This window comes from Lissotriton vulgaris, chromosome 10 (assembly GCF_964263255.1).
Source record: "Lissotriton vulgaris chromosome 10, aLisVul1.2, whole genome shotgun sequence".
Classification (NCBI taxonomy): domain Eukaryota; kingdom Metazoa; phylum Chordata; class Amphibia; order Caudata; family Salamandridae; genus Lissotriton; species Lissotriton vulgaris.
In genome coordinates, this window is record NC_141698.1 from 44,037,550 (window position 1) to 44,055,017 (window position 17,468).

The 17,468-nt window shown below is 43.7% G+C and overlaps 1 protein-coding gene across 1 annotated transcript in view; it reads left to right on the forward strand.

The window, feature by feature from the left end:
• LOC147684524 (extracellular calcium-sensing receptor-like) overlaps positions 1–15,746 on the forward strand; it is a 59,311-nt gene extending 43,565 nt beyond the window's left edge. Inside the window, exon 6 of the mRNA XM_086939685.1 lies at positions 14,836–15,746. Within this exon, the coding sequence (XP_086795811.1) occupies positions 14,836–15,746 (911 nt within the window). The remainder of the gene's footprint in view (positions 1–14,835) is intronic.
• The last annotated feature ends 1,722 nt before the right edge of the window (positions 15,747–17,468 follow it).

The window sequence follows — 17,468 nt, forward strand, 5'->3', positions numbered from 1 at the left end:
ATCCTATCTTCAATGGAATGGTGTTTCATTGAAGAATCTCCTACCCACATATTTGTCAGTAAAGCTTATGTACAAGCTCAGCCCAAATTACATAGGGTTGCAACTAGGTCTTACGAGAAGTTATGAAAAGACTGGGAGGTTGACTTGTATTCCAATTAAAAAATATCCAGAATCTGTAAATCGGATATTGTGGAATCTCAGTTGCAAACATCTCAAGGAACCGTGTCACATATTTATTACGGAAAATATTACTATGATTCAAGCAAGTGTATACACTTTGGTCATTAATAAAAAATAACTTGTAAAGTGCACATCCATGTGGTCCAAAAAGGAGAAGGCAAGATTGCATAACCACTTGCAAACTAGAGACTGTCTGACTCAGAACCAAAATTACTGTGCACGTAAAATAGGTTCCATGAGTTCATTTTAGGGAAAGTTCCCTCTAAAAACTGCTCACATTCCGTTGATCTTTGTACTGAAGAGAAAATATGTGGATTCCACAGTTCATATTCATCATGTGTGTCTTTGCATCCACAATATCCATTTCTAGTGCAGTCTTTGATGGATAAATGTTAATGCTGATATGTTGAGGAAGCATCTGAATTATCAAGAGAGACTGGACACGTATGTGAACTGACCAGGTGCTCTGAGCATGACTCCTGAGATTATGTATATACATTACATACATTACATAATCAATCACCTCCATGATGTTGAAAAATCAGAGCAATTGTGATAAAAATCTGATAATCAATATTTTTCTGGCTTAAACAACTCTTGCACATTGGCATCTTTCCCAAACTGATTTGCCTAGTGATAGCTAAATGATTGACTCTGACTAGAATTAGAGCACAAATCCTCAACTGCATTTTAAATCTTCCTAATAAAGACTTTAAATATTATTCAATATTCCATGGACCGGTGCATTTGCTAATAAATGACAAAGGACTTGACAAACTGACAGTTCTCCTCTCCCCATTTAGAGGTAGGAGAACTGCTGGGTTTCCTCCACAGGAGCCGCAGTCAAATTCAGCATCAGAAACCAATGACCTAGCAATCCTTTCACCAGAGAACGATCAGGTGGTATTGGCAGCTGCACCATGCTTTCAGGGAAGGGGGCTATCATTTGTGTACTCTATGTGGGACCATCCTTAAAGGCATGGTGGTCCCTGGAAGGGAAATCATCAATGACCCTAATATGCAGGGAGTTTCCTCTCTACTCGTCAGGAAATTATTATTTTATTCTGAAAGAACAAATTCCAACTTTGAAAATTTGTTCTAACAAAACAAATTAATTTGATAAGAGGGCACAGTAAAACATTATGATAAAGTATCTGTGCCTTCAAAGGAGCCGCTGCAGTGGCAACTGAAGCACCAAGATCTCTGCCAGCCAGACGGGGATATCTAAATTGTATGGACAGGTCCCCATCAGGGTAATGGAGGCCATAGCCTTTGATGACCTGGAAGGCCAGTGGACTAATCATTAGACTTTAATTAAGGCCTGTTACCACCTAACAAAGTTCAGCATTATCAATATGAATAAAGACTGCACATCAGATGTCAAGAGTATATTTTTTATCACACACTGATAGTGGTATTGTAATCCTTTTAGGTGTCCCCAAAACCTCACATAAAAGCTGTACTCTCACAAGGGCATGTTTAATAACTCATGCCAAAAAACTTTGTACACCTTTGCCAGCATAGAATCAAATTCTCTCCAAATTCTAAGGAAGACCCTGAGGATCCTTCTGAGTTTTTGCTAAACAGACAAATATCTCTGTCCTTGTGGAGAAGTGTGGCTCAATGGTTAGTGCGACAGACCCTGATGCAGAGGTCTAGCCCGGGACCAGGGTTCAATTCCCCCCCGGTGGGTCTTGGGCTCAAAATTCCACGGACCTGATAATTCCCGCCTCGGTGCCTATTCCAATCATGGAGTCCCACTCTGCAACTCTGGGCAATAGCTTGCTTAATCTCCACAACGGCCCCTACAATGCTAAGGATGCCTGGCCTCCACCTTGGGGGTGCCCAGGAGTGGACGCCTCACAGGGAAGGCCAGGATGGGTTCCACAGCGGTATTCGTACAAGCGCCTTGAGACCCTTGCGGGTGAGTAGTGCGCTATACAAGTATCAATTTACATTTTTACAATTTACAAATAACAGGGACACAATTGATTGCAGAAGGTTCCCAGAACATCAATGGAAAGTTCTGTCTCAGCCTGGACTATTCTGCCACCATGTCGCCTAATGGTCTCAAACAAGCCTTGCCATAAAATTCCCAGACAATAGCAAACCCTCCATCTGGAATATATGGAATATTACCCAGTCTCTTTGCATTCTACAAGACACTTACGTCTAACTTTTTCTCTACTAGGCTGTTCACATAGTACTGAAAGCTCCCTCTGTGTTTTCTCTTTCTGTTTTCTCTTTCTTCCAGGTTTTGCAAAACAACAACCCTGCAAATATGACTGTTTGTATTACGTTTACTGCTTCCTGTAATGAGTTCTGACCCCTATAGGGATTTCTGCAGAATGAAAATACAATAAATAAATAATAAAATATACCACACAAAATATGGATGTGGTGCTAAACAGGTTAAAATAGAGCAACAAATTTAAGGCGTAAGGTGCGCACACCTGGGAATCATTGCCCTGGTGAAGAACTGGGCTAAGGGCGCAGTAACAGAGGAATTCTCTACTGGGAAGACAAAGAAACGTCTTCCTACCATTGACTGGTTCAGGTGTAAGACCACCATGCCATGGTTTGAGACTCTCCATCATGTTAGAATGATCTAATATGAACCGAAGGACAATACTATATGATCAGCAAACAGTTCTATGTAGTAACACAATATGTTGATGATAAACGTATTAGAATAATTGTATTGGGTGCACTGGCTGCATAACAATAGACAAATATTTCAGTGTAATTGAAGATAGCAGTGAAAAAGAAATGTGCCTGAAATACTTCAAGGCTTAAAAAAAGATACCTCGGGTGTTAGCAGCTTATAGCTCCATTTGAGGCTATCATTAACTATTGGAACAGGGTGCCCTAGGGAGTAATTATTTTGAGGGTTATCTCATTTAAGCTTCTGCCTTTAATTTGGTGTATATTTTGACACTGTCTACTTGCATCTTTTAAGAATACTGTTTACAATCCTTTGAAAGGTAATTGACTTCATTTAGCTTGGCAAATAGGATACTCCCTCACAAATGTGGCAAAATACTTTGTCTGCCAAACTGATGGCCACCTGCCCTATTTAGAGTTGGATAATTTTCATTGGTGATACCTCTGCTGGCTCCACCGGCCAATGCCTTACACTGCCTGACTGACAGACTTGGGTCTGCCATTTAAAGTACTTTAGTCCATCCATCCTATTAGTATGGACAGTCAAACGCAGTTTTTTGTCTTTTGGGAGTGGCGATAAAGTACCTTCCCACCCTGGGAGAAAAATCCCACGTCTGGGCATTAGTTGTTGTTTGTTTACAAAAGCACACTCCTGCTGTATAAAAGATGGCAGCAGCTCCGCAAACAATCAGTGTGTTCTTAGGAACCAGCATGGGAATGGCTTCTGTGAAAGCATAGGGATGGCCACCGAGGGGTTGGCACCTCTGAATACAGACTGCCCTGGTCTAAATGACCCCATTAGCCTAGAGAACTTGCACTTCTGGATTTTCTCTTCGTACGTGAACTCTAGAACCCTGAATTTTGCCACTTCATGCAGGGTTGTTTCCATTGCATGCTTCTTTCACATCTTTGTGAACTCTATGACTGAACAAATCCTCTTGAACTCCTCTACTGCTCTAATAGCGTTCACTCATATTCAACCAAAAAGGGAACCAGCACATCTGCTTTTTCCACCTCTGAGTCATCTCTTTCTCTCCCCAAATTCTGCTATTGAGACTAATTACAATTATACACCTATAGCATTACCCTTTGTCACACCAATGTCATTCCTGGCAAAAAAGATGATTGCATCTTTGTGGAGATGCACCTCCAAACATTGAATCTAAATGACTCCTGGGTAGTATTTGTAGACTCTAAATCATGTGTAACCTCTTAGAAGATGAATATGTATCAAACTCAAGCTTCACTCCTGAGGCGGAAAGCCGGGAGTTAGCACACGCTTTTTAACTCTGTATAACTTGTTTTTACCTGCTAATTCCCTGATTGAATTTGAGCAAGCAGCAGACCGCCCAGCCGATTTAGGGCTGACGCGGCACACTGCTGCCAGGGCAACGCCCCCTTCCTCAACCTGTGGACACGCCCACATGCGCTGACCACGCCCCCTCTCACTATTTGAACGCACGCTGATCTAGAGCGAGCGTTCACAGAACTTCACTCCTGAGGCGGAAAGCCGGGAGTTAGCACACGCTTTTTAACTCTGTATAACTTGTTTTTACCTGCTAATTCCCTGATTGAATTCGAGGAAGCAGCAGACCGCCCAGCCGATTTAGGGCTGACGCGGCACACTGCTGCCAGGGCAACGCCGCCTTCCTCAACCTGCGGACACGCCCACACGCGCTGACCACGCCCCCTCTCACTATTTGAACGCACGCTGATCTAGAGCGAGCGTTCACAGAACTTCACTTCTGAGGCGGAAAGCCGGGAGTTAGCACACGCTTTTTAACTCTGTATAACTTGTTTTTACCTGCTAATTCCCTGATTGAATTCGAGCAAGCAGCAGACCGCCCAGCCGATTTAGGGCTGACGCGGCACACTGCTGCCAGGGCAACGCCGCCTTCCTCAACCTGCGGACACGCCCACACGCGCTGACCACACCCCCTCTCCATGACACGCGCGGCTCAATAAATCATGTGCTGCAACCGGAAGCGCAGCGGACGAGCGCAGCGGGCGCGACGAATGCGCGCCGAAGGCGCGCATAAGGCAAGCTCGTCTGCGCTCGTCCGCGCCGAGGACGGGCCAAGGGCCACCCCCCCTGCTGCTCCAGCACTACGACCACCTACTACTACGGTGAGACTGAAATATTCCACTGCCGAATTACTAGAACTCAGGCACAAAGCTGCTCTACCTCATGTTCCACCTCATCTAGGGTATTCCAACCCCATCCTAGGCCCACTCATATGTCCTACTTGCATAAAAACTACTGTGAAACCTTCTATAGTAGACCCTCCATTAGTCCAAGCAGCGCTAATAAATGCCAGATCCCTCCCCAAACACAAATTAGAAATCGCCGATTTGATTGAGGCGCACAAATTGGATCTCCTGTTCATCACAGAGACCTGGGGTGATGAAGCCTCTGGACCTGATTTTAGAGCAGCTACCCCCACTAACTACAATGTATGTAGATTAGACCGGCCAAAAAAAAAAGTGGTGGCATTGCCATAATCTACAAAGACCACTTTAAACTCACGGCGAAACAATTTATCTGCCCAGAATATGAGTCTCTCATCTTTTCACTAGGCCTCTCGGCAAAATCATCCTTCAAGGGCATGTTAATTTACCGCCCCCCTGGGTCAAAAGCCAAGTTTCTAGCCAATATAGGCAATCTCATTGAAGCAGCTGCAGACTCCCCTCACTTTACTTTACTAGGTGACTTTAATTTTCACCTAGAAGCCCTTAACAACCACGATACCACGCAGCTACTCACAGACCTAGCAGCTGCTGGCCTGATGCAATTGATAACTTCTCCCACGCACCAGGCAGGCCACACATTAGATGGTATATTTACTAACAGTCCTCTTGTAACTGTTACCCAAATCATCCCCCTCATCTGGACAGACCATGCAGCGATTCGTTTCACTGTTGAAACTAACCCTACCAAACCTACTCTCAATGCCCCCTCTCAAGCTTCCTATAGAGATTGGAAAAACATCAATTTAGCTCAACTAGCAGAGATGATGCAGGAAAATCATATTTCCGATGAGCAAGACCCCACTATAGCGTCTACCAACTATTTGATTAGACAGGGTCTGTAACAAGCTAGCTCCATTCAAAATCTCCCATCGGAATAGGAAAATACCTTCAGCTCCATGGTTCACTAAAGCCCTTCGTACTCAAAAACAACACTGCAGGAACCTTGAAAGGCAGTGGCGCCGCAACTACAGCTCTGCAGACAAAACGACCTATAAAAATGCCCTTTCCATCTATAAAAGACTGATAGTTGCTGAAAAAAGTCTCTATTATACTTCCCAAATCGACCAGGCGAAAAACTCGGCAGGAGAACTTTTTCGGGTGGTTTCCACTCTGTCCAACCCCCCTGCCCCGCGCCTAGAAGGTTCTCAGTCTTTAGCAGATGCCCTGGCCAGTTTCTTTGAGGATAAAGTTAGCTCCATTTTTCTTACCTTCTCACACTCCGCCCCTCATCCTCTCCTGAGGCACTTCTCATTAATACTTCGCCCATCCTATCATCTTTCGGCATCATTGATCAGGATCATATTCAACGCCTGGTAACCAGCATTAAATCCGGATCACCCCTTGACCCATGTCCCCCTGCTATCCTGAACCTCATCCCAGAAGCAATCTCTCCCGCACTGTCTACCATCTGCAACGCCATGTTTGCAACTGGCATATACCCCTCAGTCTGGAAGGAGGCTATCATTAAGCCACTTCTAAAAAAGCCAACTCTGGACCCTCTTCTTCCCGCAAGCTACAGACCCATCGCCTGTCTCCCTTTCCCAGCCAAGATATTCGAAAAGTCCATGAATATCCAACTTTCGAAATTCATCAATGATAACAATCTACTTGATGACACTCAGTTTGGCTTTAGACAGGGGCATGGGACGGAGACAGCACTGCTAAAAGCCGCAGATGAAGTTAGAGCAACAATGGACATGGGAGGAGCGGCCGTACTAGTACTCCTGGACCTGTCCGCTGCATTTGACACGGTCGATCATGTCACTCTGATCGACCGTGTCTCAGCTCTAGGAATAAGAGGCAAAGCTAAAGATCTGATTGCCTCATTCTTAGCCAATCGCCCTCAGACCGTCAAGATGGGCAACTTCACCTCCCAGACCTTCTCCCTCCCATGCAGTGCTCCACAGGGCTCCTCGCTAAGTCCGACGCTTTTTAATATCTATGTATCGGACTGAGCGAGGGTGATAAAATCTTATGGAATTGCCCTTACTACATACGCCGATGATACCCAACTGGTATTATCGGTGCACAACAACGGAGCATCCGTCGCAGCCAACTTTCAGGAGGGAATGAAGGCGATAAGCTCCTGGATGTCATCAAACTGCCTCAAACTTAACTCCGATAAAACGGAGGTGATGACGTTCGGGAGCTTGCAGCCAGCATGGTCCCCTCAGTGGTGGCCACCTCAGTTGGGCCCCCCCCCGGAACCGGTGGAAAAGGTCCGCAATCTGGGAGTCACTTTTGACAATAAGTTGACTTTCCTCCATCATGCCAACGCCGTTGTATCATCTGCCTTCTATACCCTCAAAAAAATAAAAAAAACTTCTTCCTTACTTACCACAGTCAGCGGGCAAAACACTCATCAGCACCTTAGTGTTTTCAAGAACTGACTATTGCAATTCACTTCTCCTGAATGCTCAGGAGGGAGTTCTCAATAAACTCCAGACAGTGCAAAACGCTGGGGCCAGAACCCTACTATCCATCCCTAAATTTACATCTACCTCCCCGTTCATTAAAAAACTTCACTGGATCCCTATCAGGAGCCGAATCAAATTTAAGGCTCTGTGCATAGCCTACAAAACCCTGAACAACGTAGGACCACAGTTCCTAAAAAAAGCTCTCCGCCCAGTGGAACAACGCAGGACTCTACGATCTTCCTCAGCCTTCTTACTGTACGTCCCCCGGACTAGAAAGGCCAGCTGGGGAGATAGATGCTTCACTACTGCCACGGCTAAACTGTGGAACACTCTACCACTCCACATCAAAACAGCCCCCACGCTTCTTAAGTTCCGAAAAAGCCTCAAAACATGGCTGTTCTCCTCCTCCTAACTCCCCCGTCATACACAAGTGATTTCTGTAAACATCAGCGCCGAGACACTCGTATGGGTATTTGCGCGCTTTAAAAATTGCAAAAATAAAATAAATAAATAAATAAGCTGTCATGGATGTGCCTCATATAGTGATGTGTTGGATTAAGTATTTGCACCCTCTTTGAATCCAAAAGAGCGTTGGGAAATCACCTGTAGCATTTTAAGAGCTGGGAAACCTGGTCACACCTATTATAGTGGTACTGTGTGGTTGTGAGGTTTCGTGAATAACACGAGGCCTCACAATATTCTGCACACAATAAATTACCTAAATCAACTAGTAATCATTGAATTAATCTGCTTCAATCCTCAGCTGCACTGCACTACTCCTGGGAGGCTCAGAGAATATTTAAGATAAATCCAATCTCAGCCCTTAGCTTGGGAGGGGAAGATGGCCTTTGAACAGTTCTGGATTTGCACCACAAACATTTGTCTTGAAATAATTCAAACTACCTCTCTCTATCCTTGTAATTCTTCTGCCTCCTACATTCCAGCACACTACATCATCTCATTATCAATTACCCTCTACCATCTCATGTTTCTGCCTTACTGCATCTTGATACATAATTTCAATCCATATGACCATCTGCTACAGCCTCTCCTTTGGTCTTATAGTTCATAATATCCTCTAATCCTGCAATCAACCCTCTATTCCTCTCTAGCACAGTCCCAGTCCTTACCAAATATCCCAGATATCCCCTCAACCCTAACCATACAACACCTCCTCCAACATTCTATTATTGATTCATTGCCATCCCCTATCTTTATCCCAGAGAGACTCCTCCATTCTCTGGCTTTCTCTACCAGACTGCTTAGTACTGTAACTGTTTGCCCAGAATTTACTTCTGTGGACATTACCTGTGACATTTCCTCCTAACGCCCACCCAGTCCAAAAACCCAATCCTCACCCCATCTCAAGAGTTGCTATTACACAGGATTGCCATGCTCATGCTTAGCTACCCTTTCATTTGGGTTCATTCCATTGATATCGCCCCTACAGCATTGTCACACCTTTGAAGGCCCTGTCATCATGCTTCAAAGCATATGCCCTCTGGTCAGCACACAGCCAAATCCCTGCTTTGCATGCTCATCTCCCACTCCCAAACCTTTCCCCATACTCTCTGCTCCCAGCACATCCTCCCTAACACACTACCCACCCTTCTCCTCAACCTTCTAACCACCTTCCCCACTGACAAAAAGTGGCAAACCAAACTGTCCTCTCAAACCTTTGTCTCCTAATCAGCTCTATATCGAAGAACCATTGATAAATACAAGATTGTTTTCCTGATCCCAAAATTGTACTACTCTTAATTACTGAGACCTAGATTGTGAATGACGGAGCCCTGATTTTTACTGAAGAAATTCCACACAGCTGTATTATCTTTAACATATTGAACGCAACAATGGGAATTTGAGTTTTTCCATCATTCTCAAATCCACACTGTAATCAGTGTCACAATCACAATTGGACAACTTAGTTCACCATATTGGTAACATCAATACTGCTGTTCGATTGACACAATCGATTGGTTAATATAAAGTTGATTGAATCTATTGCAAGTTGTGCCACCCTGGGGTGCAGATATGGTATACCTTGGTAGACCCCTTGCCATTTGGCAGATCAGTTCCATTCTTTTAGGTTGCACCTACACAGGTTCTGAGTGGGTCTTATAGCTCGTTAATGGTATCCTCGACATTGATGCAGGACCTCCTTCTGAAGTCTCGCCACATCTTGGAACCAATGCATCGCTTCGGCTGGATCCTTGCAGTACTCCTCAAAAGAGGATTTGACGTACTCTATTCTGAACTGTATTCCTGTTGTGGGCACTGCTCCATTGTGGTTAGCATGAACGTGTGACTTTGTCCCGGTCTGGCACAACTATATATCCACAGTTGGTGCTTTGTGTGTTTTGGCTCTTTTTTTCTCAAAACTCTTTAAAATTGCATATTCCCTGTTCTACTGAATGGATTTTGTTGTTGTGGTCTCATTTTGTTTATTAAGAATTACTCTATTTTCCTCACTTGGTGTGGGATTCATTTTGTGTGATGTTTACACTTTATTACTGGTGAAGTGTTGCACAAATAGTTTACACATTGCCTCTAAGTTAAGCCTGACTGCTCTGTGCCAAGCTACCAGAGAGTTGAGCACAGGTTAATTTAGGGTTGGATTGTGCCTCACCCTTACTAGGATTATGGTTGCTGCTTGACAAGTATTCATACTCCAGTCAACCAGCAACCCACTTTCTTACAGTTGTCATTTCAGTAAACTGCACTTTGCATATTTTGTATATTTTAGAAGAAAATCCTAAAGTGGGCACTTGTTCCAGTGATACAAAAAAACAAATAACCCTGACTCACAAGAACCTTACTCTCTATGTGCCAGAAACAACGTTCTCCATTTCCAGTCTGGATCCATTAATGTAGCTGGTCAAGATGCTGTCACGCTGGTGCTCAGTAATCGATGAGGCTCTGAGAAAGTAGTTCTAATAGTAGATCCAGCTAGGTCTCTACCATCAGAAGTTGAGTGGTTCCCCCACCGTTACGTGAGTTAGGAAATCCACAAACCTAAATTAACAGAAAAGACCACTGATTTGCAGCAGCTGTTCCACTCTGCCTCTAAATGACTCACTTAGGGCCAGATGTATGACCCTAAATTGGAGTCGCAAATGGGCAGATTGCCCCTTTGTGACCACAATTTAGGGCATATCAATGTATGAATCTCTTTTGGTGATTCTGTAAATTTTACAGAGCAAATAAATGAGTATTGTGACTCATGTAGGAAAGTAGGATCTACTTATTATGGTTACCCCCACTTGTTGGTTGATGTGATGCTGTTTTTGACTAGTCTGACTGGGATCCTGCAAATCAGGACCCAGTCTATCTGCTTTCTCCTTAAACAGTAATTATATGTACTTGAGTGCACTCCAGTTTGGATACTGGGGTACCCTTGTCAGTCCCTAGTGTAGGATACACATGTACCCAGGGCATAGGTACCCAAGAGTCGTCCCTTGGGATGCAGCATGTATTATGCCACCAATGAGAGATCATGCAAAATGGAACTACAGGCCTGCCGTTGTAGCCTGTGTACGTTGGTGCATGCACCACTTACTTAAGATATAGGTTTACTATATCTAAGGGTCACTGCCCTTAAAGCCTATAAGTCACCCCTATAGCAGGCCTGTACAATCAATCCTGAAGGCAGGATGCTTGGTTCTAGGTGAAAGGGTGCCCCTGCAAGAGCAGGACACCCCTGCAGCCTATGGAGTACAATTCTCCTGGGTTGTCAGTGAATCAGCCATATACTAGTATAGAGTGGCATTATGCAACCGCATGATCACCAACTCTAAAACGGCTGAAACAAACCCTATCATGTTTGGTGTCAAACATGTTGGAATCATACCCCAACACCAGTAACCGGTTTGAGAGGTATGATTCTACCCCTCAGAAGCGAGCTTCATGGGGTCCCTGGTGTTCCCGGTACCAGCCTTCTAGTCCCAGACAGCACAAAACGGTTGCTGCTGACCAGAGACACATTTGTGCCCTCCTGCTGCAGAGTCAAGCTCAAGCAGGGAAAGCAGGAAAATAGGCATCCTGTCACAGGGAGGTGTGAACACCTCCCAGATAGGATTTAGTGTATTAGGGCTGGGTGGGTGTACTTGCCAGTGACTGAAAGTCTGCATGAGGGGCACATTTGGTATCCCTTTGCATAATCCTGTTCAAACCAGTCCTAGGAGCCGTTGGCTTCTGCTCTGGTGCAAAACTCGATAAAGGACATGGTAGTAACCTCCCCACTGTGGTCCCCTGAATCTTTCCAACACACTCCTGTGGGTACTTGAGGGCTTACCAGGCTGTAGATCCTTAGATTCGACGCAGACAAGATTCTGAACAAGAAACCACTGCACTTCGACCGTCTGGACACTCTGGACTTCGCAGGACTTTGTTTGGGCCCGACTTCATCTCCCTCCCAGTCTGCTGCGTTGTCAGTGCCTGAGCACAATACAGGATCCATGTAGGACCTATGGAGCATCAAGGACAACCGAAGATAATCTCCCTTGGAGTGAAGGAGTTACTCCGCTGCATTTGCAGGCACCTCAACACTGCTGACTGGTCAGTTGATCCCAAGCTCCTATGGACTCCAAAAGGTCCAGCAACATAAGAGGTGGATTTCTACATCCCTCAAGCCCTGGGCTGCCCTCTTAGTGAGTTTGAGGCCAGTGTCCCTCGTGGGGCCTGCAATACCCCAACCCCTGTGCATCGCGTGTATTTGCAAGTGCATGTGCTTGTTGGCATTTCCTGAACAAGTGCATTGGGCACCGAGTAGCCCCAACCTCTGGCACTATTTCCTACCAAGAACTTTGCCCTCCCCGCACTGAGTGCTCCGTGGGCTGTGGTTTGGTGAAATCGCTCAAGGTCCTCTTGCAACTACTCTGCCTCCGGCCTGTGGTCAACTTTGATTTTCTGGAGATTCCCTACAACTAGTGAGCCTCCTGGGCCGTGCTGGTCTGAATCATACACTTCTTTGACCTTTTTTGTGGGTTGCAGTTGCCAAGGCTTGTTGGTGCTCCCACCGGACACCGACCCCTCAGCACTTGACATCCTTTGTGGGACAGCTCGCATCCAGCTCCTGGTTGTCCTCAACATCTCCTGGTCCCCGCAACTGCAGAGTCAAGGACTCCATCAACCAACCTGAAGCACCGACATCGGTGGGCATTCGGCTACCGAGCCCCTGTTCACTCTCAAGTGACCCAGACTCTGTCCTTTCTGCTTTCAGGTACTCCTTGACAAGAATCTATGTTTGGATTCCAACTGACACTTTTCTCCCTTCCAGCAGGGGCTCTTCTTCAAAGTCCTCCTTCGGGTTCGATGGCGGTTTCCGACCCCACTTCAGACCTATGCACCCGGCTTCCCTGGGATAGGTAACTTGGGTACCTCAGTATCCATGGGTGGGGTGGCTCTCCAACCTTCTGTCTGTCACAGGGTTTCTTCAAAGTCCACTGGGAGGGGTCCTTAAAATCTAAAACTTCAACCGCAACTTTCCCATTGACTTGTACGAAGTACGCTGTCGTGTTCCCACACTCCACACTTACTCTGTGGTCCCTATCAACTTACCCTGGGTGGTGCCTTGGGGTCCCAGCAATTCTATGTCCTCTGGACACTGTCTGAACTCAAGTCGTGGTTCTTATACCACTTACTTAGTATATGGTTTGCCCCCCCGGGCCCACTGTGTATTAGTGCTATTTACTGTAATTTCTTTCTCAAGTATTGTGTGCTTTGTGATTTATCTCCATGTAGGAGATACTGTGTCGTACTGGATAGAGTTATAGTAATAAATACATATTTTTATACCTACTGTGTGGTTCTCCTTTCATTTAACCAATACTATAAGGTTGCATTCTGGTAAAACAGGCTGCTTAACATTCCTTCAAGACTTAGCCTGAAGGCTGCTCTCCACAGCTACCACTTGGATAGCTTTCTAAGGTTATCTTTGGCTTCTTAAATCACCATAAGGGTTGTTTGGACTGGTGCAAGGTGCCCACTTTAATTAGTGGACAGCATATACCAGGCCAACTTCTCACAACTCGCTATTAGGAAGGGGCGTGTCTAGGGCGTCCCTTCCTAATACTGACTCGCATTTGTATGTATGAAAGTTTTGTGACCGTAATTATGGTTGCAAAACACTTGCAATTTACAACCTACTTCAACTAGGTGGTAAACCATTCCCAAACAGGAAGGGGTCCCCAGAGGACTTCTTCCCCTTTGTGATTGGGGCAAAAAATATTTTGAAGGGCAGACAGTTGTCCTTGGGAACACTGACTACCCTTAAAAGTGAAACTGAAAAGTTTCATTGTTCATTTGTTTAAATGCATCAAGTGTTCCTTTAAGGGAAACGGGCTGCATTTAAAAAAAATAATTCTGCTTTATATAAAAACAGTCACAGACATGGTGGGCAGGCCACCATCCCTGTGAGTGCTAGCCAACCCTACTGGGGTCGCAAATTGTGCCTGCCTCATTAATATTAATGAGGCATGCAATTTAGGACCACATTAGGAATCGCAAACAGTGTCTGAGACACTGTTGTACATCCCAATTTGCGAGTCGCAAATGTGACGTAATTTGCGATTCGTAAATTGGTGGGTTGTACATCTGGCCCTTGGTCCATTTGAATGTATGTTTTAGTAATGGAATAAAAGACAACACAACATTCAGTAAAACACATATCAAAGACAAGCAAGGTTAGGGGCAATGAGTAAGGAAGCAGTAATAGAGATCAAGATATCTTCTTCTACCAAAGTCATGTACCTACAGGCAACTGTTTCATCAAATAAGGAAACTGGCATCCGAATGCTAGTGATGTACCGGACCACTGGGATGTCGGAAGGACTGCAGAGGACTTTTCAGGTTATTAAACCTGAGACACAGAGTGTTTCAGTGGCAACAGCTGCCAAGAATTGCCTCAGCCACACTCACTGGAGATCTCTTTCTAGCAGAACCATCTCTTCATCAGAGAACATGTTGCACTTGAATGTTCTTTCAAAATCAAAAATAAGTTTCTGCAGTTCGAATTGATACATTCTCTGTTTTTTAAACTGTGGAAATAATACACTATATAAAGGTGAATAATATAGGCCTTCAACAATATTACAACTACTACATCTACCTAACACTAAATTACATATCTAGTATATATTTACTAATCCTAACTCCACATCTATTAACCTGTAACTACCCTTTGATGTAGTGGTTAGTTGAGTAGAGGTTATACAATATTATTTTATTGCAAAACAATCCATGCATTTTAAAAGGTATATATCAACTGTGGCATTTGATCCATCAATAAAATGTTGTAAAATGTATATTCTCTGATTCTCTTCAGATGCCATTGACTGCATAAAGTGCCCAGAGGACCACTGGTCAAACATCAAGAGAAACAGATGCCTGCCAAAGGAAATTGACTTCCTGCCATATGAGGATCCCCTTGGTTTCATTTTAGCTCTGATCGCCATCTTCCTCTTTTTCAATGCTTCTTTCACATTGGGTATTTTCATAAAATATCGGCACACCCCTCTTGTGCGAGCCAACAACCTACAGCTCAGTTATATTCTTCTTGTTGCCCTCATGATGTGCTTCCTCTGTTCCTTGATTTTCATTGGGCGACCTAGGAGAGTGACATGCATGCTCCGTCAGGTGATCTTTGGCATATCCTTCTCATTTTGTGTTTCATGTGTGATGGCTAAAACTATCACAGTGCTCCTTGCCTTCAAGGCCACAAGGCCCAACAGTAGCTTAAGGCAGTGGGTAGGCTCCAGAACGTCCTACCTCATTGTGCTGTCCTGCTCCTTTATAGAGTTTGCCATTGGAGTTATCTGGCTAGGGACATCACCACCATTCCCAGAACTTAACAACAGTGCCAGCAATTGGAAAATTATAGCTGAATGCAATGAGGGCTCCATCCTGATGTTCTATTGCATTTTGGCCTTCATGGGACTTTTGGCTTGTGTAACTTTTGGGATTGCATTTTTGGCTCGGAATTTGCCAAATAGCTTTAATGAAGCAAAGTACATCACATTCAGCATGCTGGTGTTTGTCAGTGTCTGGCTCTCTTTTATTCCAGCCTATCTCAGCACAAAAGGAAAATACCTGGTAGCTGTAGAGATTTTTGCAATTTTGTCCTCTGGTGCTGGTCTTCTCTATTGCATATTTGCTCCGAAGATTTATATCATCTTTCTGAGACCAGAGATGAATACAAGAGAATATTTGGTGCAAAAAAATGTTCACCATAACTAGAAATAATGAATGATGAAATATAAAATGCAAATCAAAATTCTGATGACTAAATTGAAAAACTTGAATGCATGAAACCTTTTGCCTCATTCCTATTCTTGTTGTTTGAATTGGCTTAATGCTTGGAAATTCATTTTTTTTTATATATCATATATCTCATGCAGCCTTAGATTTTCTACTTGAAATATGTCATTTCACCTAAAATGAATGTTGATAGCCTTGACTAACTTCATTTCTCAACAACCAGCAATTTGTTTATATTGTCATTGGTTCTTTAAAATGTCTTTGTAAAGCTACTAATGCTTGACAATATTACCTTCTCCATTGTCCTTGATTTGATATTGTTACAGATGTTGGTCTATTAACTCAATTTTCAGATAAGCATACAAAAACTGAATCCATTGTTCATAGACAACTGAGTAGGCATAATTATTAAAATAAAGCTTGGTTTTCTACAATCGCTCAGTGTGAGTGAACAACATTGCTCAAGCAATTTAAATAGCCATGATTAATGTTCTCACTTGGCCTAACAGAAGACTTTACATCTGCCAGGCCGAGACTACTCCACTGTAAAGAAGGTTATTTTCCAAATAATGATGATGAATCCAGAGTAGGATAAAATCCAAAGGTAGATTTATTTCAGGTAAACTTCAGCATTAACACGGGAGTGCTACCGTCTTCCAGTATGTCTAACAGCTACTGATCTTTACAACAGCTGTGGCCCTAACAGGAAAATACCTCACGAGGGATGCATCTTCAAACATAAATACGTTTGAAGATACACTCCTCTGCGAGGAACCAGCTGGAGTGACAATGGAGCGTGCCAGCTGGTTAATTGATGTAGCGTGCATTAGAATGTAGATAAATAAAGAAACATAAAGGAAAGACTATACCTTACATCATCTCCCTTCCTATAACATTGACAAAACTTTGAAAAGTATAAAGTTAACTTAAGACCTATAAAAAATCTCTAAACTAGAAGGAATAGTATAAATACAATGAGTTCTAGACGGTCTAAACATTGCATTGGTAGAAGTGCCACTCTAAACAGAAACAGGACTAGAATGTAATATGGCCCTAACTGGAAGTTCGCCCACGAAGCTCGCCCACGAGAGATGCATCCCCAAACATAAACACGTTTGAAGATACAGTCTCCCGCGAGAATGTAGCTGGTGGAACATAGGAGCGTGAAGTGGAATACACAACATAGTAGAGAGCGTGATGAAAGAAGTAACAGAAGAAAAACTATACCTTACATCATCTCCCTTCCTATAATAACAAAATTGAAATGAGTGAGGTTAGCCTATCTCAAAACCTTAAGGAAAAAGGGACAATTACAATGAGCCCTTGAGTTGAACAGGAAACTTGCAAGGAACATGCAGAACATGAATGTCATAGAACTAACTACATAACAGTAGCATCATGTCACAGAACACGTTACATGCAGAACATGAATGTCATATAACTCATTACATAACAGTGGCATCACGTACGAAAAGGAATTAAGATGTTTTAACCATAAAAATGCTTAAAACATGAAAATCTTAACAAAAATCCTTTGACACCGCCACCAAAAGACAAAGTGTGTGCTCCAACCAAAACCCTAGGTTTCTCAAACACCCCCAAAGAAGCTAAAGTTTCTATAATTGAACAATACCTCCCTGCAGAGACTCATTTGAAACTGAAGGTAAATCTAAGGTGTTAATATTAACATGTTGCATATCA